The sequence below is a fragment of the Indicator indicator genome, chromosome 2 (genome assembly GCF_027791375.1).
Source record: "Indicator indicator isolate 239-I01 chromosome 2, UM_Iind_1.1, whole genome shotgun sequence".
Classification (NCBI taxonomy): Eukaryota; Metazoa; Chordata; class Aves; order Piciformes; family Indicatoridae; genus Indicator; species Indicator indicator.
The window spans coordinates 62,131,720-62,158,800 of record NC_072011.1 but is presented as its reverse complement, the minus strand read 5'-3'; the positions used below and the strand labels follow the sequence as shown (position 1 = coordinate 62,158,800).

Sequence of the window (27,081 nt, the reverse complement as noted above, 5' to 3'; positions counted from 1 at the left end):
AAACTGAGATACCAGTCAAGAGTCCTACAGTCCAAATGACCAAATTACTTCTAGCCCAAAGAGGCTTTTCAAAACTCGGCTACAGTCTGCAGAGGTTTTCAGGGTTCAGATGAGTGTGGTTTAAAACTGCTTGCAATCAAGTGGTCCCCAAATACGTCAAACTTTTCAAGTCCTAGGACAGTTTTCCTCTTTTCAGCTGAAGTGATGTGGCCATTTGCTTTTCAACTGAGAAGAACAGTTGCTGTTTCTCTGCTGAACAGAGCAGTATAAAAATGCAGAGTACCAAATGAATGGTTAAATAGAGTAATCCAAAAGGAGACTGCCAAGGCTTAGAACTTGTGGAGTACAAACAGTGTAGGCCTCTGGAGCTCTCATCCTCTGGAGCTTGGTTTTGTAACACAGCTGAGCTAGGCTCTGCCTGAAAAATGTCAGGGTTTGATTGCAGGCACAGTCATGGAGGGGTTTACTCAATGGAGTTGTTTGTTCTGAGTCATTTTCAGACAGAGCATTAGCTCAGCTGCAAAAAATAAACAACACAATGATAAATCCACAAACAAGACCCTGTGACCCTCACTCAGGGCGGGGGACTGTCACGCAGGCTGCTGTTTCAATGCCTTCTCTCTACATAAAAATAAGGTTAATGTTTAAATACAACATACAGTACATTCCAAACTAGTCTGCAAAGGCTTTGAGAAGTGTGTGATCATGCTTCACCAAAAGGGGGGGAATCATGGGGCAAAAGCAGTGGCTATACTTGAAGCAATACGCTGCCAGATTTAAAAAGAAGCTGATGTGGAGGTGGAATGATGCCAGTAACACCCTGCCTGTCTGTCCCTCACAAAGACTGGGAGGAATTAGTTTCAAGTGCTTTGCTGGTTGCTAAAGCTTTCAATATTAAATGCCAGGCTTGCAAATGTTAAAGCTTTGAAGTGAAAAAACGAAAAACACAGCCAGTCTGCTACTCTGAAGAACCCACACAGGAGAGAGGGAGAGAGAGAGACAGGCTTTTGATATGATCACCTTTAAAAAAATAAAACTGCCTGAATTCCTGTCCCAAAGTAACATTGAGTAAGTTTAAACCTGGATGAACCTCCTGACTCAGAGTGAAAGAGAAATCTTCCCAGCATGATTCAGTGGCTGGAGATGATCTGTGTAATTCTCATTTAGCTCCTACCTGGAAACTACTGGACGTGGGTTGGACTTACCTAGAACTTCTATTAGGGAAGACAGAAACTGGGAAACTCCCAACTGCTATGTGTGGGTGAAGCACTATGGACTGCTGACTGCAAGAATACAGAATGGTTTAATAAGAGCAGTAACAAGTTTCCCAAACCCCACAAACCCACTATTCTAAATACAAAAAGCCCTTTTTTGTTTGGGTATGGTCAGAGTGTAAAGCCAGGAACAGTACTGCTGAGAAGAGAGGCTCATCTGAACACACTGCCAACCTGCTAGGGGACATTTTCCTCATGCCATCCATTTGCACATCATTCTCTCTCACTTTCTTCTGTTGACTGCTTGACCAGCTTCAGCTTTTCTGCTTATTTCTGCAACTCCAAGTGGGCTCTGCCTTCTGCTGCGACACCTTCTGCCCTCCAACCTGAACTGCAGTTGGAACCAAACAGCAGGTTGAGCACATACAAAACAACTGCAAATTGCACAAACCCACAGCCCAGGCAGTGAGGGAGAGGAAAACCAACCTTGCCAGCATGGCAGTTGTGAGTAGGCATCTTCAACTACCACAGTGTGGACAGTGTGAGGTCGTCAAGGTTCTTCGTTGCTACAGTGACAGCGCAGCCTGCCAGGGCTGGCCTCGAGCTAAGGGCACTCATTTGGCTGATGTGTATTAGCAAGTAGTATTTGGTAACAACAGTTAACAGTTTTCTGGTTAGGGATGGTCAAGGAGGTGTGGAAGACTGCTCCCCTCCGAGTTAAACCTGGTGAGAGGCTGACCCAGGAGGCAGTTTCCCTGCTGAACCCTATTGCGGTGAGCTCCCTTGCTGCCTTAAGGACCTCTACTGTAGTGTGCTGGAAGGCTCCTCAGCTGCACAGCTGGCACAGGAGAAACCAGAGCACCACCTGGCTGCCTGGTGCCCTTAGCTTGTGGGGGCAGGGGGCTGCCTTCCAATTGTCATTGTGGCACAGGATGGGGGTGGAGGGGTGAACATGAAAGCAGGAACGAACAGCTTCAGTTATGCTACTGCCAGCAGGAAAGAAACGTTGCAGAAGTACTGCAGGGACCTCTCCCAGCCACAGGAAACATCTTTCCTGCAAAAGGTTTCAAGGCCAGGCCTCCCAAGTCTGTCTTATTACCAAGCATGAAAACAGGGACAACACAAATCTTAAATTAAAGGCTCACTTAAATAAGCATCCATCTTCTGCTGCATACACAATGCTCTTTTTTTTCTTTTTCTTTCTTTTTTTTTTCTCTTTGAATATATACATAACCTATTTTAACCTCTAACATCTGCATACTCATTTAAACTCTGTCCTGTAGCAAAATATTGCATCCTCTTCACCGATAAGGATTTGCTGGCGACAATCAGAGCGACATTCAAACGTGGTGGCTTGGAAAGCTTTTTTTTTTTATGTGCCTCTGACATGTACTGATGGTTCCCCGTGCTGGGGAAGGAGGGTGGGGAGTGGGGGGAAGGGTCTCTGTGCTACTTTTGTACAGTACTATGAGCTAGTGTACGAAGACAACAAAAATCCCTCTGAATTTTCTCTTCTTGATACTGGGCTGGTCTACAGAAGCTACTTTTTGGGAAGTGGAAGGTGTGTGTGTGGGAGGTGGGATAAATATGTCTTTAAAAAATGAAGCAGCTGTAACCACAAAAAGGAAACCAATGCTAATACAAAATCTACAGCATCTGATATTTACCAACACCCTAAGCTTTGCTCCTTTGCTGCTGTCAAACGTGGGGAAGGGAAGGGTGAGGCAGTGCCGAACGGTGCTGAAGGTGACCAGCTTTTACCTTCCTCTGTACCCCACGCTCCCAGATCACTGTCAGACAGGACTGGAGAAGGTTAGGATGATGAAGGTGAGAACTGGAGCGAGTGAAGGGGACAGCCATGGGGGTAGCGAGCTGCTGTGATGTCAAATCTGAATGCTGAAGCAGTTCATGAGTCCCAACTCACGTGGTCAGAGCTCTCCAGGGAGAGGCTCTTGGTCTTGTGAGGAGAAACCGGGCTGGGAGGGCTGCTGAGGTTGGAGCTGTTCGATGCAGTAGAGTGTCTTGGAGAGTCAGAGTCCTGCAGCCCAAAGACACAGAAGAACAACAGTAAATAACAGGACACAAGTTTAAGAGAGACTGGGGGTGTCTAAGCAACAGGGGACTAGATTCAAAGGCCACCAAATATTTCTCTTGTGTCCAAAAATCCTGGGGAATTTGATTTTTTTTTTCACAGAATTTCCTGGTCCAGAGCAACTTATGAGTAAGCAGTCAGATCACTGCTTCCACCAGGCATAATTGATGCTAGTAAGGACACAGCACCTGTGGGATGCTTGCAGTCTGCTTGCTGCCAAGGGCCTCAGCAGAGTGTGCAGCTTTGTGATGCCTGTGAAGGCACAATGGCTCCTGCACTGAGCTGAGCAATCTTTATGGGGCAAGCTTCACCACAGCTGCCTCTTCTGTATCTCTCCCAGCATTTAATTCAAAGCATCCTAATCAAGTTCCTCCAGGGGGATCTTCCAGAGTACAGCAAATACAACTACATCTCAGCTGGAGTTTGGGCTGACAGCTGCATTCCAGCTGAAAGGACAGATTCAGTACTTGTGTGAGCTCTCATCTTCTCACTCCTTGCTAAAAAAAGGGGCTGGGGAATTTAGAATCATAGAATTGCCAGGGTTGGAAGGGACCCCAAAGATCATCTAGTTCCAACCCCCTGCCATGGGCAGGGACACCTCACACTAGATCAGGTTGCTCACAGCCACATCCAGCCTGCCATTAAAAACCTCCAGGGCTGAGGCTTCCACCACCTTCCTGGGCAACCTGTTCCAGTGTCTCACCACCCTCATGGTGAAGAACTTCTTCCTAACATCCAATCTGAATCTACCCACTCATTGTTTTGCTCCATTCCCCCCAGTCCTATCACTACCTAACATCCTAAAAAGTCTCTCCCCAGCTTTCTTGTAGGCCCCCATCAGATACTAGAAGACCACACTAAGGTCTCCCTGGAGCTTTCTCTTCTCCAGACTGAACAGCCCCAACTCTCTCAGTCTGTCTCCATAGGAGAGAGCTCCAGACCTCTGATCATCCTCACGGCCCTTCTCTAGAAACTTTCCAGCATATCCAGATCTTTCCTCTAATAGGGGCTCCAGAACTGGATGCAGTACTCCAGGTGGGGTCTCACCAGAGTGGAGTAGAGGAGGACAATCACCTCCCTCGACCTGCTGGCCAGTTGGGACTCTCAAAAATGCCCCTTTGAAGGCAAGATTGAACCCTCCCATGTATAACAATTCTTGGTCAGAGGGACTGAGTTTAGCACTGCAGTTCTGTCATAAAGACAGTCTTGTTCTGCATAGAACATAAATTATTAAACCCAGTTTCTGCTCCAAGTGACATTATTAGATGGCAATTCTTAAATTACCTTGTTAGCTTCAGGCACTATGAGTACAAAATGTCTCCTGTGAAATGGTTGCTAAGATAGCTTAAGAGTCTTGGCAAGTTAAGGGCAGAAGGAGTATCACCACTCCACTAACAAACTGCTACTCTAGTGAGCCAGTATTTGTGGCAGCCTCACTACCCACATAGGTGTAAGGAGTGCCAGAGAGTTTTCTGCATGGTAACCCCAGGAGCAGAGCTGACTCAGTCTTTTGCCAGGGTAGCTTGAAATACAAAAAAACCCAATCCAAATTTCCATTGTCAGTGACTCCCAAACTTGTAGCCGAACCCACGACAGATTTTGACTTCCCATCGTTATCAACACACTGCAATTTTCTGCTCTTTCTTTTGTCACTCACCTCTCTCTCATAGTCCCTTGTTGGTGCATCGCTGCCTTGGTCCAGGCCACCAGAGGACAGGGACCCATCTGAGGGCGACGCCATGGGCTGCCGCTTCGCTCCGTAGCTGCCTCCCGAGAACTCCCTCCTCAAGGCGCTGCCGTTCTGTGCAGACGATCCTACAACACAGGCAGGAATTCAGCTGGGCTACAGCTGCTGCTGCTGCTGCTGCTCTCATCCAGCATGTCCCAAGATGCTCAGCTCACAGCTTGCAGGCTCTGCAGGCTTTTATCCTGCCTGATGCAGTTCTGCTCCCTCCCTTGGCATGCCAGCATGGACACACTTTAGCTGGTACAGACACACAATACACAGACAGCAGCTGTAGAAACTGCTGTGGTGCAGCCCAATTGAATGGCCTCTTTCCCAGAGGTGGCTTGGCTGTGCCAGCAGACACAGATGACAGCAGACACATGACTTCTGCAAGCAGCTGGTAATATGCAGCAAATGCTGCATGTGCCATGAGAAAGGGAAAACACCTACTCGAGTTGGGTCACCAATCTTGCCTCTACACCTTACTCCTGGTAAGAGTTCTGATGTACCCTTCTGGCCAAGAAGCCCAATGGCATCCTGGAGTGGATTAGTAGGGATGTGGGTAGTAGGTCCAGAGAGGTTCTCCTGCCCCTCTACTCTGCCCTAGTGAGGCTGCATCTGGAATATTGTATCCAGATCTGCACCCCTCAGTTCAAGAAGGACCTCAAGGAATTGCTTGAGAGAGTCCAGCACAAAACGACAAAGATGCTGAAGGCAGTGGAACATCTCCCTGCTGAGGAAAGGCTGAGGGAGCTGGGGCTCTTTAGCTTGGAGGAGAGGAGCCTGAGGGGTGACCTCATTCATGTTTATAAAGATGTGAAGGAGGATCTGTCAGGAGGACAGAGCCAGGCTCTGCTCAGTGATGGCAAACGACAGGACAAGGGGCAATGGGTGCAAGCTGGAGCAGAGGAGGTTCCACATGAACAGAAGGAAAAGCTTTTTCACTGTGTTGGTGCCAGAGCCCTGGAGCAGGCTGCCCAGAGAGGCTGTGGAGTCTCCTTCTCTGGAGACATTCAAAACCTGCCTGGATGTGTTCCTGTGTGACCTGCCATAGGTGATCCTGCTCTGGCAGGGGTGGTTGGAATGGATAATCTTTCAAGGTCCCTTCCAAACCCTAACATTCTGTGATTCTGTGACTGCAGAAGAAAATGTTTCCCTGTGAGACAGACGTGGGAATCACCTCCCAAGGGAAGCAGTGGATTCCCCTACATTAGACAGTTTTAAGATTCAGCTTGACAGGGTGCTGGACCAGCTCATTTCAACTATACCATCACTTAGAAAGGTTGGACCAGGTGATCCCTGGGGGCCCTTCCAACTTGACATTCTGTGATTCACACATTCTATTACTTAGTCATTTGGTCTCAGCACAGGCCAGTGTGCTGACTCTGGCACTCAGCAGTGGCACAGCAGCATTAGGAAAGGTGTTTCCAATGCAATTCAACTGTTCCATACCCGCAAGCCAACTTTCCATTGCTTTCTGTTTGCACCAGCAGCAAGAGAGGCATCAAAAGCTCTACACAGTTCAGCAAAAAAGTTAATAACCATGGAGGCTGTGAACAACCTGCCACTGATTTCAAACACTTCAGCAGCAGCGAAGCAGTCCCAGGGGTAAGGATGTAATTTAAATTCTCGTGTCAGTTTTAAAACTTGATGAATTCCAGCTGTGGGACTCTCAAAAATGCCCCTTTGAAGGCAAGATTAAAATACTGTGCGTGCCCTCAATGCGAATAGAGTCAGTCATCACCCCTGAAAATCCTGCCTAGTGGCAGTAGGGATAGAAGCAAATGCAGTTAAATCCCCCCCTAAAATTCACACATTCACAGATTGCATCAGGTTGGAAGGGACCCTCAAAGGTTATCTTGTCCAACCCTCCTGCAGGCAGCAGGGACACCTCCAACTCCAGCAGGCCACCCAGGGACACACCAAGTCTGACCTTGAATGTATCCAGGGACAGGGCCTCAACCACATCCCTGGGCAACCTGTTCCAGTATTTCATTGCTCTCATTGTGCAGAACTTTCTCCTGATGGCCAACCTAAATCTCCCCTGCTCCAGTTTCAAACCACTGCCCCTCATCCTATCACCACAAGCCCTTCTAAACAGTCCCTCCCCAGCCTTCCTGTAGGTCTCCTTCAGATATTGAAATGCAGCTCTATGGTCTCTCTGGAGCCTTCTCTTTTCCAGGCTGAAGAGCCCAAATTCTTTCAGCCTGTCTTCACAGGAGAGGTGCTCCAGCCCTCTGATCATCTTAGGGGCTCTCCTCTGGACTCACTCCATCAGGTCCATGTTTCTCTTGTGTTGAGGACTCCATAGCTGGACGTAGTACTCCAGGTGAGGTCTCACCAGAGCAGAGCAGAGCAGAGCAGAGAGGCAGAATCCCCTCTCTCCATCTGCTGGCCAGGCTGCTTTTGACACGTCCCAGGCTGCCATTTGTCCTCTGGGCTGAAAGTGCCCATTGCTGGCTCACATCCAGCATACCTGTGCACTGCCCCCCTCAAAGCCCCAGAGCTGTGTTTGCTTACGTGTTGCTAAGCCGCTGCTGGCACTCATGGACCGCCCTGGTTCCGTGCGGGATTTGGTGATGGATGGGATGCTGACAGAGCCGCTGAACACTGTCCGGCTCTCCTGTGGCCGAAGGTTCTGCAGACACACACAACAACAACCTTTACTCGTTGATTCAGGCTGACTCCACCTTGCATGTTATGAAGCAAGGGCCTCCCCCCAACCCCCAGCCTTACCAGAGCTGAATTATCTAGGCAGCAAGTCAGCAACCTTTGCAAAACAACAATTCTGCAGCTTAGTGTAGAGAGACTGGGAAGCACACGCAATGTCACAGCGAGGTGCTGAATTACATGGACGTATGCAGAGAACTGAAAGAGAAGGTCTAACAATCCCAGAATTCCCTTGCCAGGATGCTACGCCAGCCTACTGATGCTGCTGTGGATGCATCAGAGTTGTATCACATAAAGCACTCTTGCCAAGGTTCTTACTAAAATGCCTCCCTTTGATGCCATCGCTTGTGACTCTCTACAATAACCAGGTTAATCCCTAACTCCTGCAGAGCTGTGAACACAGAGTGGGTCCATCTGTGCTTCACTTACTTAGGCAATTCCAAAAGTATTTAACAGCATTTAAGCCAGACCTGCCCTGCTTGAGCTAAAGTGAGAACCTGCCTTCTGTTTTCAGCCTGCTCAAAGAGGATGGCAAGAGGACACACTGCTGCCTCTCTACCTGCTTTGGTAACTGCTCCTGTTTTGTGGCCTGAGAGCTCCAGTGGGATTTGTCTAAACTGGTAACTGAAGTGGTCCTCTGCTGAGGGAAGAGGTAGAACACAAATTCTCTACTTGGATAAGGTACCTCCTTAACAACATAAGTTGTCTTTAAGATGGGAGAAGAGTACTTGGAAGTGAGTTCTGGGAGACTTTATTTCTGCTTCTCTTAACCTACATCTGGTCTTAGGGAAATGGCTTCTCAGCTTACTTTGCCCATCTATGCATATCACAGCATCACAGGATGTTAGGGATTGGAAGGGGCCTCTGGAGATCTTCAAGTCCAATTACGAGGTGGCTTCTTAGGCCAGAGGGACTTTCTAATGCCCATGCACATCATTCCACCTCTGGCTAAATATGAGACTTCATCCTGCCCCTAACATGACGTGCATTATTAAGTCATTAGCGTTAACCAGAATTAGGTTTAGAGAACTTTTACAGATGCAGAATGTGAAAAGAATTACAGGTGGCTCCCAGCAGTGCTTCATTTCCACTTTAAAAAAAACTCCCTGCAACAAACTGTTAATTCTTTAATTCTTTGCCTATTTATATTTATTTATTTAGCTGACATAAGGTGGCCACACCTAAAAGAACAGCTGCTGTTGCAATGCCTTTTAAAAGCTAGGAAGTTCTGGATTTTTCAGACCAGAACAAAGATTCCATCCCTGCCAGGGCTTCCATTTCTCTGTATTTTAAAATCAGTAATTAAATAGAGGCTTTGTAATGAGGAGATTTTATACAGTTCAGACTTTATCAGGTAATTATTACCAACTTGCTGTCAAATCCAGTCTTAGAATGCTCCTTAGAGTCATTGCTGTAACATACCCCTTTGATGGCAACTGTACAGTCATCCTTTGCTTTTCATTCTCCCAGTGGTCTAGAAATGGTTGATTTTTAACAGCAAAGAATTAAAATCTCCCAATCTGTTCCCAGATCTCTCTCAAACACCAAACAACATTATCTGAGACCTTTCCAATGAAAGAGCCCCATTTAATTCTGCCTTTATGCACTGCCCCCCTATTCTCAGTCACCATTTATATTTAAAGGCTTAACTTGTAAGGCTCACACCTCTGTCCCCTGCTTACCTCCTTTCTGGGCTTTTGGATTTTTGTTTGGGGTGGGGGTTTTTTAATGTTAACAACCAGCCTGCTTTGCAGTATGACATACTAAACTTTCTGCTCTTGTTTCTTAATGAACTATGTGAGCTACAGATTAAGAATCTGAGCACCCTGGCTTTGCACAGACACGGAGGCTCCCCTCACAATTAGAATCATAGAATGGTCTGGGTTGTGAGGGACCTCCAAAGGTCATCTAGTCCAACCACCCCTGCAGTAAGCAGGAGCATCCTCCACTAGCTTATTCAGAGAGGAGCTCCTAAACTAGAGTTGCCTTGTGAGTAAAGCCAAGGGCAGCACCATGCCAAGGTGTGCACTGTGGTCAGTACACTGGAGATGCAAGGAAGGCATTTTGGACTTGGATAAGCCTAGAGTGGTTCATTTTGCAAAAGGGAACAGTTATGTTTAATGCTAAGGCAATTAACCTCCTTAACAGTGATTGCACAGACAACAGACAGGGAACAGGGGAAGGAGGGGGATGGGTGGGTGCACGAAACAGACTCATTTGTTTTAACAAATTGTGTCTTCGTTTTTCATGACCTCAGCTTGCAAAGTCCATGTAATTCCTTGTAGAAAGTTTCTCCACAAAGCAAATCTTTCATTCTTCTTTGTTCCAAAAATAAGTAAATAAAATAAGCACGTGCCAGAGACCCTGGCATTTTGGACCCAAACCCCTGGAAGTGGTAGGCAGGTGAGGCAGAAAGGGGATTCAAAGGAAAATAGGTGGCAGTTATTAGCAGTAGTTACCAAAGCAGCAAAATGCAGCAAGCTAAAATCAATGGAAAAAGGAAACCTGAGCTTGCTTTGCTTAAAGAGAGAGACAAAACCCCCTCATTTAGAGCAACAATTCAAATCCTACCAAAAAAATCCAGTCCCCACTGCTGGACCAAAGGTGAGAGAAAAGAAAAAGAAATCAGCTGCAGAGAAGCTGCTTGCTGAGCCAAGTTAATTGGTGTGAACCCATGCCAGAGCCCTGCAGCCCACTCCCAGGCAGAGAAGGGAGCTGATGGGCAAGCGTGGGCTGTGTCCCTGTGAAGCTCTGCAGTGGTAGCAAGCCTCAGCTTGCACATGGGGTCTAACTCAACAGCGACAAAACCTCCAGGAAATGGATTGTTTCTGTGTCCCTCGGGATGCTTGGTGTTCTTTAGGTTTTTTTGTTTAGAGGGTGTTCTGTTCAGTACCTTACAGAACAGTGCTGTTAATTCTTCCATGAAATACCAGCACAGAATCTAGAAGCTCACTTTAACAGGCCATATTTCTGCTCCCCTAAGGATTCTGTGCAGGTTTGGTTCCAATTTCCCATCTGAACCATGGGGCCCTCAGGGGCACTACTACCCTTCTTACACTACAATCTCTGAACACAAAGGCAGGCTGGGCAGACATGAAACCAACCTCACAGCCTTGCTTTCACACACTGCACTGAGTTGGAAGGGACTCTCAAAGGTCATCTTGTCCAAGCCCAATGCAGTCAGCAGGGACACCTCCAACTAGATGAAGCTGCCCAGGGCCACATCCCATCTGATCTTGAATGTCTCCAGGGACAGAACCTCAACCACATCCCTGGGAAACCTGTTCCAGTATTTCACCACTCTCATAGTGAAGAACTTCTTCCTGATGTCCAACCTACATCTTCCCTGCAGTTTCAAATCACTACCCCTCACCCTATCACTCCAAACCCTTCTAAACAGTCCTTGCCCAGCCTTCCTGTAGTCTGCTTCAGTCACTGAAATGCAGCTCTAAGGTCTCTATACAGCTTACAGCCTCTCCACCCTCAGGCCACCAAGGAGACAAACGTTTTTCTTCATACAAGACTAAACCTTTAGTGCTTGAAGGCACTCACAGGTGCAAGATCTCCATGCTCCAGGTTGCATACCTCTGTTTTTGTTTTTCTCCCATTTATGCTAGTAGCCTGCAATATTAAGATGAAGGATGCTCCTAAAGCAAAAATTAAGAGTTATCGTCTGAAACACCAGGGGTCATTCCTTAATGATCCCAGGGAGACTACTCACAGGAGACAGGGAAGGTAGAGGGTGGGTCAGAGTCCAGTGATACATTGCTGTATGTTAAACACAGAACATTTTAGGTACACTTGGATTTAAAAAAAAGCCTCTTAAAGCCAGAACTGAAATACAGCTTCATCGACCCTATAATGACCCTCTAAGAGAGCAGCAGCTCAGCAATTTGTTTTTAATTATTATTTTTAATTTTTTTTTTTTGCATTTCAACAGAGGATTCCTCTTTAACGTTTGCATCTCTCCTACCAGAAAAGCCAGGATGGATGCTGACCTGTCATCGCAATGTACATCTTCCAAAACGCTGCAACTCCAGGTTTAAATATTAAAACATTAATGGTTATGACAATTGGGACTTCACAACAGTGGCACATGGCCATGGGCATGTGGCCAGTCAAAGCTTAGCTGTGCAGATTTACTTTGCAGCCATATGGAGGAAAATTAATTTTCCACCTACATTTAAAAATTGTCTCTAGTGCTCGCTGTAGGTAGATATCCAAAACCCTTCCCACTGCTAAGGAGCTAGACGAGCAATCAAAGGGCACTCAAAGCAGCCTGGCAGTGAAGGTTTGACACAGACCTGGAGGGTGTCCAAAGATCACAGAAACCAACAGCAGTGTCTCCATTACAGCAACAGGCATGGCTCTGACCTGTACAAACCCTGAGCAACCAGCCATCATCCCACCCATCTACACCTCACAGAATACTCCTGGTTCGTTTGTGAATCTGTCCCAAGCAGAACTGCAGGCCACAGCAGAGGACACAATGGCAATGCAAAGAATGTACCTGTGTGCCTGTTTTCAACTGGTTTGGATTTCTATGGGACCTAGCAACCCCTGTGTGGTCAGACCAAGATGCACACCACCAAAAAACCAAGGAAAGAACACATCCCTTCCCCCAGGTACCACTCCACCTGGAAGGGTACCTTCAGAACAGTATCCTACCTCAGCCTCTGCTTCGAACTACCAGGACTGTGATGATCTAGGTCAGCAAGTCGCCATCACCTTTGATTTCTGATCATGCTTCTAGATGCTCTGCCCTTACTTACTGAACTAGACACCGAGGCACAACTTATGCTTGTGTCTCTCAGTCTGTGTACACTACAGTGTAAAAATTCCTGCATTCCATAGGATTTCATCCTACACTAACATTCTGAAAGTTTAGCCCAACACAGACGGATCCAGAACGTTTTCCTAATGCAACCTGGTACATGGCATTCTGCTCCTGACTGTTGCAGGAGGAACACCATGGAACAGGCAACTTTTCCTTCAAAATTCCCACATCCTTCCTGCTGATTAAAACCCTAACGTTCTCACAGCAAGAGGTTCAGCCCAGAAATTTCTTGTTTCTTGGCCTGTCAGAGCTGTGGAAATACTGCAGCTGATAGCAGAAAAATCAATCACCTGGGACAGAAGTAAGTCAAGGGGGTGAAGGAAACCACTTACAAGGGGTTTTCTCCCGTGTTAATAGCCAGGCAAAAGGAAAACCACACAGTGTTAGCAGAGTGAACACCTGGCTCAGCTGTTCATACCCTCAGAGTCACAAAGTCTGGAGTACCCAGGACAGAGCGTGGAGGCGGGGAAAATGCAGGGTTTATGGAATCGTAAGAGAGGAATTTTTCAGCTGAGTTAACAGTCATGTGGTAGATGTGCTCAAAGTTGCTCGGAGAGGAGATCAGACGGGAGTGATGATGAGGGAACTGATAAGGGGAACGCTGCTATCAAAGACAACAGAGAGAGAAAGCAATGAAGGATATGGGTTGTACAGGTTACATCGGCAACAGCAGTCCACAAGAGCGGTCACACACTGAAGGACAGCCAGACAGCAAACCTGCAGAGGTTCTTACATTGTCACCCCCAGTCCTCTGAGCACCTTCCTTACACGGTGTCATATGGGCCTGCTGCCCTTGCTGTTGCTAAAACATTAAAAACAAATAAAACTTTTAACTCATTGGGAATAGGTTCTGAAATTTATTATCATCATCATCATCATTGGATATTTCAAAGAGCACCACAGTTGTAAAAGGTGCTTTACAGACAGTTGAGAAGCATCAGTTCCCTGCCTTGAGGAGCTTACAATCTAAATATCGACATAACACAAACAAAGGAAGGTGAGCACAGGTGAGATGGTGTGGGGAGAAGGGACAGCTGAGCATACACAACAGGTAAAGACTGGCAAAGAGATTTCCTTCTGTTATTCATGCACTTCAGAGGCTCCCTTAAAATCATCACACAGATGGGATTTCCAATGGGAGGGAACAGTGTTTCGACAGGAGAGGACACAGGTGGTGCGGGAAGGTGAGCTGGTTAGTGTCAAGACAACTGGGACAAGTGACCCTGCTGTAGACAGACGACAGGCGACCTGTCCCCACCGCACACCCGCTCGATCCTCACCACGCTCTGGCGGTGAAGGGACCTTGCACCGCTGCCTCGCTGTTTCAGGTGACGGGGCCCTTAGCAGCTAAGGTGCAGAAGTGTTGGGAAATTCCAGTGTTCTCAACTGGCCAGCTGAGCAGTGCGTGCCCAGAACGTGACATAAGGGAAGAGAGGAGAGCACTAATCCTGCACACTGAAGAGAAACCGTTGCTAACTCATCTCTGCAGAAGGTGCTGACACGAGTGCTCTTGTAATTGAAAGGCATCTAAACCCAGAGTTAAAGGAAGAGTGTTTCACAGATTGCACTGGGTTGGAAGGGACCCTCAAAGGTCATCTTGCCCAACCCCACAGCAGTCAGCCGCAACACCTCCAACTACATCAGGCTGCCCAGGGCCACATTTCAAGGCTCGGTCTCCCTCCCTGTGCCCTCTGTACTTTTGCAACAGGGCAGCCTGCTAGGGGATGAGTTTGGCCCAACAGCTGCTAGCAGATTAGAACACTTTTTCTAATTACTAACTCCTAATATCCTCTGCCCTTTGTCCAACTGACGTCATCACCTTCCAACAAAGAGATCTGAGTAACATTAGAAACATTAGGACTTAAAAAAATAAAATATGGTAAAAATCCAGCTTACCCCTCCACTAAGCCTAAGGCACTACTTTTTTTTTGTACGTGGAACGTATTAAAGTCTGGAAGAACATTAAGTCACATCCCAATACATAGTTATCAAACATTATTGTTCTCTTCATTTCAGCTGGTAAAATCCAACTTTTAAAAAAGATTATATATATCTATGTATTTTTTTTTAAACACATGGTTATGATGAGGCTTTGCATGTTAAAACAAAACATCAATCACCACATTTGGGCATGTAAGACATTATACATATCAAACTGGTTACTAGTGAAATTTATCAGCATCTAAATATCAGGAGAAGCAGCCAGCCATTCCAGGAATGATCCAGGAAAGCAGACTTTGTTGAGTTACCTGGTCACAACAGAGAACTAGCATCAAAGCCAGCAATGCTCTGAAAGCCAATAAGGGAGAATAAGGAGTCTCTAAAACCACAAGCTAAAAAGCAGCAAGTAGGCCAGCTGCAGACTGTGAAAATATTTAGCCAGCATTCAGTCATGAGTGTGCGAAAGCCATGAGATGGAAACATTTTCAAAATGATCCTCCTCCATGGAATTTTGTCCATGGACTCCCACCATTAGATGCATGCAGGGGTTCCCACTTTCTTTAAACAATACCAAATATGGGTAAGTATTCATTTACTCTATAATAAAGTTTCTCATTTGAAACAAGCAAAGCTTCACACATTGTCAAGAATGGAAGTATAATGGCTCATGTATAATGAGGTCAAATTGAAGCATCATGTTCAAATATAAAGGCAGTCAAGGCTAACTTTTTGCATATTTAGGCATGCAAAATATGAAAGCAAAAAAAAAAAAAATCAATCCTGTACATCTGATGTACACAGAGAGGTGGTTCTGTGCTGCAGTTAAGTGCAGTTCCAGATTTCAGATCTTCCACTACAAAGGAGCATCCACGATAAAAGTGGCTTCAAGGAACAAGAGGGCAGAAGGGAGGCCAGACTGTACGGCCAGTTAATTGGTGACAGGCTGCTAGGGAAGAAAAACATGTAAATAAATGAGTTTGGGGATACACTAACAGGAACCATTCTACATTGTACAAAACAAGATCACGACCCAGATTTAGCATCCACATCAATAAAACACAGATAGGTACTGATTAGGGTTCAGGTAACAGCAAACAACAACAACTGGTTTCTGTTGTGTGGCAGCTCACAAACCTGCTTGTCAAAGTCAGACCCTCACCACGAAGAAAGGAAGGATGCAAATTTACAACTGCATGATAACCTCTAATATTTTTAAAATCTGATCTCACTTTGAGCCTTTCTGCCCAAACACAGGGCTACACTGAAGTCAAGAGTGTTCACCCATGGAGAGAATAAGGTGCGATTAGGCTGATAGACTGCAGTTTGCCAGGACTGTAGCTCATCACTGTCCATGTCAAGTGGCTATTGCATACCAAGACCTGGGAAACCATGCACAGAGAAAGCATCTTTCCCCCTTGTGTAGCTGCATCAGCAAGGGCAAGCACATGCAGATGTGTTGCACATGTGTAAGCAATTGATGCCACATAATGGAACAGCCCAAGTTTAAAGCAGTCCACTTACCCAGTTTTCATTTTGAACATTTACAATGCAAACTAAACTCTCTAAAGCTGGTGTTCTAAAAGACATCATTAAGAAGAGCAGTGAGCAGAAACAAGTGAGCTCCTGTAGTCTCTGCCTCCACCAGGCAGTGATGCCAGGGGTTAAGGCAGTGCAAGCGTTACATCTCCTCCTGCCTACCAACACACCACAGCCCAGCCACACAAGGGCCACCACCACCAGCTCTAATCTTATGCTTCATTCCATTTTTCTCTGAAAAAGGCAGTAGAGGCAGGTTAATGGGACTGCAGACAGCATTTGGATTCACATTGAGGGAGCTGGGGGTGTTTAGTCTGGAGAAGAGGAGGCTCAGGGGAGACCTTATTGCTCTCTACAACTACTTGAAGGGTGGTTGTAGCCAAGTGGGGATTGGGTCTCTTCTCACAGGCAACCAGCAGCAGAACAAGAGGACACAGTCTCAAGCTGTGCAGGGGGAAGTTTAGGCTTGATCTTAGAAAGAAGTTCTTCACAGAAAGAGAGATTTGCCACTGGAATGGGCTGCCCAGGGAAGTGGTGGGATCAACATCCCTGGAGGTGTTTAGGAAAAGACTGCATGAGGCACTTAGTGCCATGGTCTAGTTGATTAGATAGGGTTGGGTGATCAGTTGGACTTGATGGTCTTGGAGGTCTCTTCCAACCTGGTTGATTCTGTGATTCTGTGAAGATGCAGCTGTTCCTAAGTAAGTATAAATGCATCCATAGAGGTGAAAATTGTCATTTGTTTTACAAAGTTCATCCAGGGATGCTAGACAAAAGCTAGGCTGAGCTGGCCGTTTGGTTTGTGACAATCTCATCCAACAGAGATTAAAATATCAACTGATTATTCAGACCTATTTATTACTAAGGACCTTTCTGCCTATGTAGCACTATACTGACTTCAGTGAGAGCTCGCTCATGCTCTATGAAACAACTTGCATCAGTAGATCCAGCCCAAGTTTCAAGTTGGAAGAAACTTTGCAATTAAAGGCCCACTCCAGCCTTTCATACAGTTTCTTCATTCCAGTATCTCCTAAAAAAAGAAGCTATAGTACCTAAAATAGTAGTTGGATGAAGAGAATTCACGAAAGGGTGAGCCTTCCACTACCTGTTCTCCCTGATGGCAGCCCTCTTGAAATGCACACCTGCATTTTATCATCTGCTCTCATCAACAGAAACAAAGGAAAACCTAACAATCTTTCCCTACAGCCCTTTGAAAACAAGTATTTTTTGCTTCTGAAACATACTAATCCATTTAAAAATACACAGAAGATGTTCCAGCTCAAAAATCATCACGTGCTAGAGAAGCACAAATGTCCCTCCCCAAGAAAAAACTATTCACCTTTTTGGAACAAGGTATGAATCCACTGAAGGAATTCCATGTCCTGTAAAGAAACTGCCATACAGATGAACTGCACAGAGAGCTGGAGGAGTATTCTTTACCTTGTCTACTCATTCTCCAGGAAACATCCTCGCTATCCAGAAACAATCCTCACTATCAATACAGACTGGGGGATGAGGTGTTAGAAAACAGCCCTGCAGAAAAGGATTTGAGGGTGCTGATGGATGAGAAGCTGGACATAAGCAGGCAGTGTGCACTTGCAGTCCAAAAGACCAATGGCATCCTGAGACATCCACAGAGGTGATTTTACCACTTTGCTCTGGTGAGACCTCACCTGGAGTACTGTCTACAGGTCTGGAGCCCTCAGCAAGGGAAGGATATGAACCTGATGGAGAGGGTCCAGAGGAGGGCCATGAAAATGATCAGAGGGTTGGAGCAGGAGCAGCTCTGCTACAAGGACAGGCTGAGGGAGCTGGGATTGTTCAGCCTGGAGAAGAGGAGGCTCTGGGGAGACCTAATAGCAGCCTGCCAGTACCTGAAGGGGGCCTACAGGAAGGATGGAGACTGTTCCCAAAAGCCTGCAGTGACAGGACAAGGGGCAATGGCTCCAAACTAGAGAAGAGCAGATTTAGATTGGAGATCAGGAAGAAGTTCTTTACTATGAGGGTGGTGGATCACTGGAACAGATTGCCCAGGGAGGTGGTTGAGGCTCCTTCCCTGGAGATATTCACGGTCAGACTCGACGAGGCCCTGAGCAGCCTGATTTAATTGGGGATGTGCCTGCTGACTGCAGGGAGGTCAGACTGGATGACCTTTGGAGGTCCTTTCCCACCTGGACCATTCTATGATTCTATTCTATGATTCTATGATCCTCTATTGCCACTCTCTAATTCTAGATTTATCTTTCAAATAAAACACTAGCCTGTATCATAACATTACATGCACACACAACCCCTTCTCTTTTCTGTGGCTGAGAAGCAAAGTTTGGAACAAACCAAATGAAAACTCAGTCCAGTCAAATACCTTACAGGAAGCTGTTGTGTAAGTAAAAGCTGCCTGAAATGAAGTAGGTCTTGACAGAACATTTATTCCTCTCAAGTTACACTTTGAAATTCAGTCAACTTCAAGTGATGCAATTCTGTACCCTAGTGAGTAGGAATACAAACACAATAGAGCCACAAAGATGATCCAAGGGCTGGAGCGCCTCTGCTATGAGGACAGGCTGAGGGAGCTGGGGGCGTTCAGCTTGGAGAAGAGAAGACTCCAGGGGGGACCTTAGAGCTGCCTTCCACTACCTGAAGGGAGCCTACAGGAAGGCTGCAGAGGGACTTTGCATGAGGGCATCTAGAGGAAGGATAAGGAGGAATGGTTTGAAGCTGAGGGAGAGTACAGTTAGACTGGGTATTAGGAATAAGCTCTTCACTACTGGAGTGGTTGGACTCTGGAATGGGTTGCCCAGGGAGGTTGTGGATGCCTCCTCCTTGAGGGTGTTGAAGGTCAGGTTGGATGAGGCCTTGAGCAGCCAAGTCTAGTTGAGAGGTGTCCCTGCCCATGGCAGGAGGTTGGAATAGATAATCCCTGAGGTCCCTTCCAACATAAGCTGTTCTGTGATTGCAAGTTGCTGCTGGAATAAACAGAAATTTGCTTTACTTGCAGTGACACCTCCCAGCATTAAGACTGACACCTACTTGTAGAAACAAGTTTTCAACAGTCATTTTAAAAAGAAGCTGCAGCAGAGGAACAAGACCAAAATCACTTCTACATTGTACACATTTTCTAATGTCTTTTCACTACTTCTAAGTGTGGAAAGTGAATTTCTCTCAAAATATCATAAGAAAAAAAGTACAAGTCCTAATTCAAATACTACCTTTGAGCTAACAAGAGGCTTGCATAACTTCAACGATTTCAAAGGTAAAAGCCATTTAGAGATGAGACAGCTGAAGAAATATTAATGTGTGTAAGCCTAAAAAAATCCCCTTCTGCAGATAAAATCATATCTCATTTTACTCTTGGCAACTTCTGATTCCCATGAGCTTTCAGCTACTGATGGAGTGAAATGAGATGTCTTTTGTGCTATTCTTTAGCAGCAGTTTATTTTCTCTGCTTGAAAAGAGCCAGAAGTATTTGAAAGAACTCACCAGAAGTAGAAAAGTGGAAAAAACTAAAAAGGTTCTGATCTACAACCTGCTCTGAAGCAAATTGTCATGCTTGGGTGAAGGGTCAGGAGAACAGTTCTTGTGAGGAGTGGCTGAGGGATCTGGGATTGTTGGGTCTGGAGAGGACAGGGTTGAGGGGAGACCTTCTGGCCTTCTACAACTCCCTGAAAGGAGGTTGGAAGAGAGGTGGGTGTTGGTCTCTTCGCCCAAGTAATTAGCAATAAGATGAGAGGAAATGGTCTCGAGTTGCACCAGGGGACATTTAGGTTAGACATGAAGAACAATTTCTTTACTGGAAGAGTGGTCAAGCATTGAAACAGGCTGCCCAAGGAGGTGGTGGAGTGCCCATCCCCAGAGATGTTCAGAAAATGTGTAGACATGGCATTCTGGCCACACGGTTTAGTGGGCATGGTGGTGTTGGGTTGCTGGTTGGACTTGATGATTTTAGAGGTCTTTTCCAACCTTAATGATCTATAGTTGTTTTTTTATTTAACATTAGACATATGAATACTCACATCCAGGGAAGACAAACACTACTTGCCAACTTCCCTTGGGTTTGTCCTGTGCTTTCTAGACCTTCACTACTCATTCTTTCATACACACAGACACACAACCCATGGTTGTTTTTTTTTTTACTCAACTGCAATTAATATATTTGTTATTGAGAGGTTCCTCAGAGTGTCTCTAGCATGAGATTTAGAGTAAATCCTTTCCTTTCTTTGCATATTCCATCTAAGAAAAACACAGTGCTGTATGCAGACTCTGGGGCAAAGTGTAATATCAAAGCACCATTTGCTGCAAAACAGAGGTACAACAACTATCTGAAGACCAGAGGTTGTGTTCCTTAGCTCCTCAACTAGTGCAATTGCATGGCACATTTAATTTTCTAGTCTTACTGTTGTTTCCTTTGGGCTTTTCAGCACCTTTTTCTGCACAACCTCTGCTCTTATGAGACCCCCACCTCGAATACTGCCTCCACTTCTGGTGTTCCCAGCATAAGAAGGACACAGAGTTGTTGGAGCAAGTAGAGAGGAGAGCCACACAAAGATGATGATCCAAGGGCTGGAGCACCTCTGCTGTGAGGATAGGCTGAGGGAGCTGGGATTGTTCAGCCAGGAGAGGAGAAGACTCTGGGGGAACTTTAGAGCTGCCTTCCAATACCTGAAGGGAGCCTACAGGAAGGCTGCAGAGGGACTTTTCATAAGGGTGTCTAGAGGCAGGATAAGGGGGAATGGTTTTAAGCTGAGGGAGAGTGGGGTTAGACTGGATCTCAGAAAGAGATTCTTCAGTTGCCCAGGGAGGTTGTGGATGCCTCCTCTCTGTTCAAGGCCAGGCTGGATGAGGTCTTGGGCAGCCAAGTCTGGTTGAGAGGTGTCCCTGCCCATGACAGAGAGGTTGGAGTAGATGATCTCTGATGTTGCTTCCAACTCAAGCTGTTCTGTGATTCTGTGATTCTAATAATGATGCTCACTTTAGACAGCACTTCTGTACTAATGCCTGTGTCTTATGGCTGTACTCATGTAACCTGTTTGATATCATATAGTATCATATGACATCATACCATCTTTCTTACAGTGCTAATTAGCATTTTCTGAATCACATCTATGTCACCATGGACCAGTTTAGACAACAATACAGAACACACAAACAAGATGCTCAAAGAGTAATGATCTCCTATGAACAAAACATCAATTGGTCTTTAGCTCACAGAAAACTTCAGTCAACTTCCAGGTGAGTATTTCCCAATTACAGTTTTGTGGAAAAAATATATTTGTGTGCTATTACGTGGTTCCTTTTCCTATTTTTCAGCTTAAAAGGTTAGGTTTTCGAGAAGAAATTCTGTTTCACTGAGATTAGTTAATCTGGAGAAAACACCAAAAAACCCAGAACCTCTGGCATGGAGAGAAATTTGTGAGACTGCATACTGTTAAGCTGCTACAGTGTCACTGTCTGAGGAAAAAAAGATGTAAAGACAGAGGCTGATTTGGAGCAAAAGATGGGAAGAAAAGGAAAGAATCAAAGCACAGCACACAAAAAAAGGAATTGCTCTTTCCCTTCCCACAAAGGATACAGGCCCAAACCACCTTCATTTTTGCCCCTTTCTATTGGTCATAAAAATTGTCATCCACATTGAGAGGCCAATCTGCCTCAAAACCCAGGAGGCATTAGCTACTCCTCCTCCTCCTCTTGATGCCTGTCATCCTCTTTGTTTGAACAGCAGGGCACGTTCAGCACCATCTCCCCAGTTACACCGCTCCTCTACAAACCACAACAACGCTCTGAACACATTTAAAACTGCACTTGTCTTTCTCACTTTCATTTGCAGCTTCTGTTGCAGTGGGTCACACTCTCAGATGTACTTTTGTACTTACCATTGGAAGGTCTTTGAGAATTTGTATACCATCTCCTGGCCCCATATGTGCTATGTGGTTAAAATTCGTTGGGTTAGAAATCAATTTGTTTCTCATTTCTGGATCACGTAGCATCTCCCTGAAAGAGGAAAGAATTTGTTTAGATATTTCATCTGAGGTGAGGATGGACATCTATAAAACATGTGCAGCTTTGTTTATCAGCTACTTTGAATGGAAATTAACCATGTTAACTGTGATAAACCCTTGCTATCAGGACTGGCATGGACAAGCTTCCAGCTGGAAGAAAAGGCAAGAGGCCAGAAGAAATGAATGCTCTTCAAAGGATAACAGCCCAGGTCCCAGTAGTAACTAACAATCAAAGATAATCCAAACACTGTGAGCTGATAAAAAGCTCTGTAAGATAAGTAAAAGCAGAACTCATTTGTGATGGATTACGAAATGGAGATGAAAATGAAGTAAGAAATATAAACCAGGATTGAAATAGTACTGCAGTACCTTTCTCAGCCTGTGGTCAGAATTAAAAGCTCTTCAAAATAGCAAGGATGCATTTCAGTACTCAGAGCAAATAAAACTTCAAAAGATCAGCTCAGAAAAGGCAAAGACAAGAACTTGAGTTTTATGTCCACTGTATGCAGTTGTTACTCTTCTTAGAGCAAAAAGACAGGAAACCTGTGAACCAACTATCAGTGGAAGACACTGGAAATTAAAAGACTGAAAAAGTTCTTGGAGTCTAGCTTGGCACAGTAACAGACCATCTTCAGTGAGTGATCATAAATGGTCAGCAGCACCCTCTATGAACAGGCGCAGTGCAGACCTAGTTTTACTGCCATTTAGGAAAGTGTTTGTGACCTGTTAAAGACATCTATTAGAAACACATCCTGAAGGCCTACATCTTCTGAAGAGGTGAATTTTCTGGTATGTAGAGAATGTTTAGGTAGTTAAATCTATACATTAAAAAAAAGAAAAAAGGCAGATGTCTTGTAATACTGCTGAGACCAGAACTGCCTTCAGGAAGAAAAGCAGAGTCTGAAAGTAATTAATCCATATGCGTTGCAGTGCAACCTCCTTTGGCAAAGTGTTCATTACAGATCTTTCTGTACACAGCAGATGTGCACCCCTCTGTGCACCCCTATATCCAGTATGTGGAGACATGCATCCCAAATTACAGCTGCTTCACGTAATTACACTGAACTAATGAGTACTTGTGTAGCCAGGGCATCTCCATGTGCTAACTGTATAAACACAGATTAAACACTGAGGATTAACATGGTAGTGAAGAGACAGAAACATCTGAACAGGCATTCCAGAAAGCAACAAACGAAGCACTACACTAGAGAAAGGGTGAGAAGGCTGTGGGGGGACTTCAGAGCTGAATTCCAACACCTGAAGGGATCCTACAGGATAGGCTGCAGAGAGACTTTTCATGAGGGTGTCTAGTGATGGGACAAGGGAGAATGGTTTTAAATTGAGGGAGAGTAGGTTTAGGCTGGATCTTAAGAAGTTCCTCAGTAGGAAGGTGGTGAGACACTGAAACAGTTTACCCAGGGGGGTTGTGGATGCCTCCTCCCTGGAGGTGTTCAAGGCCAGGCTGGATGAGACCTTGAGCAGCCAAGTCTAGTTGAGAGGCATCCCTGCCCATGGGGAGAGGTTAGAGCAGATGATCTCTGAGGTCCCTTCCAACCTAAGCCATTCTGTGATTCTACATTGGCATCAGTCACTGTCCTTCAGGGCCTACAGGCATGTACAGAAGACAAGGACATGTTGAGTACCAACCTCCTCTGCTGCATCCTCTCCTCCTCCGGAACTCTGAAGGAGTAGCGGCGCTTGTTGTTGATGTTTCGAACCATCTGCTTCCGGCTGTTATCTGATGTCTCAGGAACTACTAGTTCATCACCCTCTGAAATCAATATTAAACACCATGATCCAGGGGGACAATTCATTAGGTATCCTCGGAATTGGAATTCAAAGATGTTTAGATATTTTCTCCCTCTGCTTTGGATATTGTTGGTCACCCCTTACTGCCCACCAAACCGGAACAAACGCTCTGCGGTTTTTCTGGGGGTCCTTGGTCACTCCCTAACCTGCTATACAGCAATAGACTTAACCTTTCTTCACACCTGAGCTGCCCTAACTACATCCTCAAAATATCAGTGATTAATTCTTTCAAACAAAACATTTAGGTGAGCAGGAGAGGATCCCAGTCCTCTCTCTCAAACTTTCTTTGGCAGTTCTCACTTCAAAAAATCACTACTGCCAGCTTGTTCTGCCAGCCTTCTGGAAATTCAGTGTAGGATTCTTTTTCATCCTTTTCCTACTCCAGAGCCTACTCTTTTGGAAATTCTTGAACACTGATCTAATTTTGGTGCAACTGTGGGGAAAAAGAGAAGATGTGGGAAGCAGCAGCAATCATACAACAGAAGGGTTACTGTGAATGAAGCCTGCAACTGCTCTCTCTTTGCTTTATACATATGGAGACTAAAGTTACACTTAATAAGCTTGAACATAGCCACCACCTACTGCTCACTGCCAAAACAGTTTTTGTACAAACTGAAATCTCTTCTTTCCTTAAGATCAGCTGAAGAATTCACAGGTTGCCCAGGGAAGTAGTTAAGGCCCCATCCCTGGAGATATTCAAGGTGAGGCTTGAAAGGCTCTGAGCAACCTGATCTAGTGGAGGATGTCCCTGCTCACTGCAGGCAATTGACTAGATGACCTTCAGAGGTTCCTTCCAACCCACACCATTATATGATTCCAAGTGTGGGATTTATTAGGAAAGCAGCTCCAGGAATAAAACTTACAGACTGTTAAAGAGATACTCCTGGAGGATACTTTACTCTTTTGCAACATACTCTTAAAGACAGTGAGAAGTGTACAGCAGTAAACCATCAACCTTCCTTACTTCTGGTTCTACACTCTCCAGTTTCTTTTTTCCCCCTTCTCCTTTCTGCTCTACTTATAATGTTTTAACTCTATTAGGACCTAAAAATTTGTTACACATGCTTCCACCATATTGCTGCTCTCTACCACTGCCATTCCTCTTGTGCTGATTTGCCAGCCATTTAAATAAATACTGAAACACAGTCAACAGCAGTAGATGTTTCTAGAGTGTTTAATTTCCACTATTTTCAGAACAGTTGTTTAAAAAAAAAGCAGCTTTTGATTGTTAGAATGAAGCACATCCCCTTTCATCTAAGAGGTTAAACAAAAGTTTAAGGATACTACTCAGGAGCATGCTTATAAAATAGGCTCTAAAAAGTGAAAACAAATCACTCATGTGAAAAAAAAGTGAAAATAAAAGACTCACAACAAAACCAAAATTCTGAAGCTAAGACCTTGGCACACAGTTGTATGCAATCCTGTGAATACGTAATATTGTATTACTTCTTGATCCTTGGGAAAGGTTTGTTCAGGTTAATTATGTATTCTGTGGACCAATATATAACGGGTGGCTACCAGGAGGATGGAGACTCCCTTTCTAACAAGGAGTCCCATGGAAAAGACGTGGGGTGAGGGGGACAGGTTACTGCTGGGGAGATTCCCATTCCAGAAGAAAACGTTTCCCCTTGAGAACAGTTAAACACTGGAATCATCTCCCAAGAGGAGCCCTACACTGGACAGTTTGAAAACTCAGCTTGCCAGGGTACTGGGCCAGCTCATTTTTTTGTGACCTAGAAAAGTTGGACCAGATGATTCTTGGGGTCCTTTCCACCCCGGCATTCTGTGATAAAATTATTCTGGTACTGCCATGATCACTATTGAAGTCTATAACTGTGGGAGCATTTCCAAACAGCACTCTGTCAGGTGATCCCAGATTTGGAGTTAGCATCTAGTCATTCTACTTTCCACTTCTAGTCTTCATTCAAGTTTTCACTGAATATTCAAAAGGGAATGGAAATTCAGAGTAACTGCCTATCATTGCAATCACTGTGGGATCTGTAAGTCTTGACTTTCTCCCAAGTTATCAAGAATAAGTTTGAGGGACTACTTTCTACAATGCACTGATCCAGGTAAAAAAAAAAATCCTACCCAAAGCTCTGTGTAAACAAAAAAAAAAATGCATGATGAAAATGGGCTTCTCATTACTTACCTGCCATTTTATTTTTGAAATATATTAATCTAACTGTCTCCAGGCCTAAAAGGTTTAGTGATCCTTCTGTATTCAAGGGTCGTACCTGAAAGAAGGAAAATCAGACTTGGTGATAGTAATAACTCACATTCATATAATAGTGCCTCTCATTCTGAAAGCTCCGAGGTGCATGAGAAACTCTGTAAAAGGAGCACTGCAATAAAGCCAACAAGGGAGCAAAACAGAGTGACTGTCCAGAACAAACTCTGCTTGACAGCAGAGCTGCAGGCTACAGGAGCAGTGTCTCCTACCCGCAGTGACACATGGCTGCTCTAAAGAACAACTGCCACTCATTAAAGCCATGAAGCAAAGTTAAAACCAGTTTTGGATTTTAACTTCTGTTTGGAGAACAAGTACAGAGAAGAAGTTCTTTACAATGAGAGTGGTGAAATACTGCAACAGGTTGCCCAGGGATGTAGTTGAGGCCCTGTCCCTGGAAACATTCAAGATCTGACTCAATGTGGCCCTGTGCAGCCTGATCCAGTTGGGAGGTGTCCCTGCTGACTCCATATTCATCTATTCTCCTTAAGGTGACTAATAGCTGAGCACCTGGATTTTTTCATTATTTATCCTTACAGGAATATCCTGATCCACATCTGACATGAGATGGATTGACAAGACCACAATGGCAATCTCTGGTGGCTCCATATCACTGGAATGCCACAAAAGGAATTACATCAACAGTAATACTAAGTTGAAGTCAATATAAACTATGGGGAAACCCCCCCCAGTTTTCCTTTTTTGTTTTCAAATATAGCTGAGAAAACAACAAGGAAATGTGAGCTTTCAAAAACTTCTTTTGATAAGTGATGCAAACATGACCTCATCCTCATTTTGCATTTTTACTGTTTGAATCCTAACATTCTAAGCCTTTGCACTGGAAATTGCCATAATTTATGGGGGACTTCAATAAAGATTTTTTTGATGTATCTGTCTCATTGGGTCGGGCCAGCCTCAGGCACAAATCCAGGCTGGGTGCAGAGTGGGTTGAGAGTAGCCCTGAAGAAAGAGACTTGGGGGTGCTGGTTGCTGAGAAGCTCCCCAGGAGCCAGCAGTGCCTTCATGCAGCCCA

The 27,081-nt window shown here is 45.1% G+C and overlaps 1 protein-coding gene across 4 annotated transcripts in view; it reads right to left on the bottom strand.

Annotated features, from left to right (window-relative positions):
* Positions 1 to 2,855: 2,855 nt before the first annotated feature.
* The window catches only part of CDC42BPA (CDC42 binding protein kinase alpha), a 198,421-nt gene continuing 174,195 nt past the window's right edge, over positions 2,856 to 27,081 (bottom strand). For 3 of the 4 annotated variants that reach the window (XM_054398449.1, XM_054398457.1, XM_054398465.1), the window contains 6 exons: positions 25,971 to 26,055; positions 23,657 to 23,780; positions 21,884 to 22,001; positions 7,553 to 7,670; positions 4,964 to 5,121; positions 2,856 to 3,252 (listed from right to left, as the gene is read on the bottom strand). In XM_054398449.1, the coding sequence (XP_054254424.1) occupies positions 3,121 to 3,252; positions 4,964 to 5,121; positions 7,553 to 7,670; positions 21,884 to 22,001; positions 23,657 to 23,780; positions 25,971 to 26,055 (735 nt within the window). In that variant the 3' untranslated portion in view covers positions 2,856 to 3,120. Of the gene's footprint in view, positions 3,253 to 4,963; positions 5,122 to 7,552; positions 7,671 to 12,957; positions 13,144 to 21,883; positions 22,002 to 23,656; positions 23,781 to 25,970; positions 26,056 to 27,081 lie in introns of all 4 variants that reach the window. The other variant, XM_054398441.1, reaches the window with a different exon arrangement.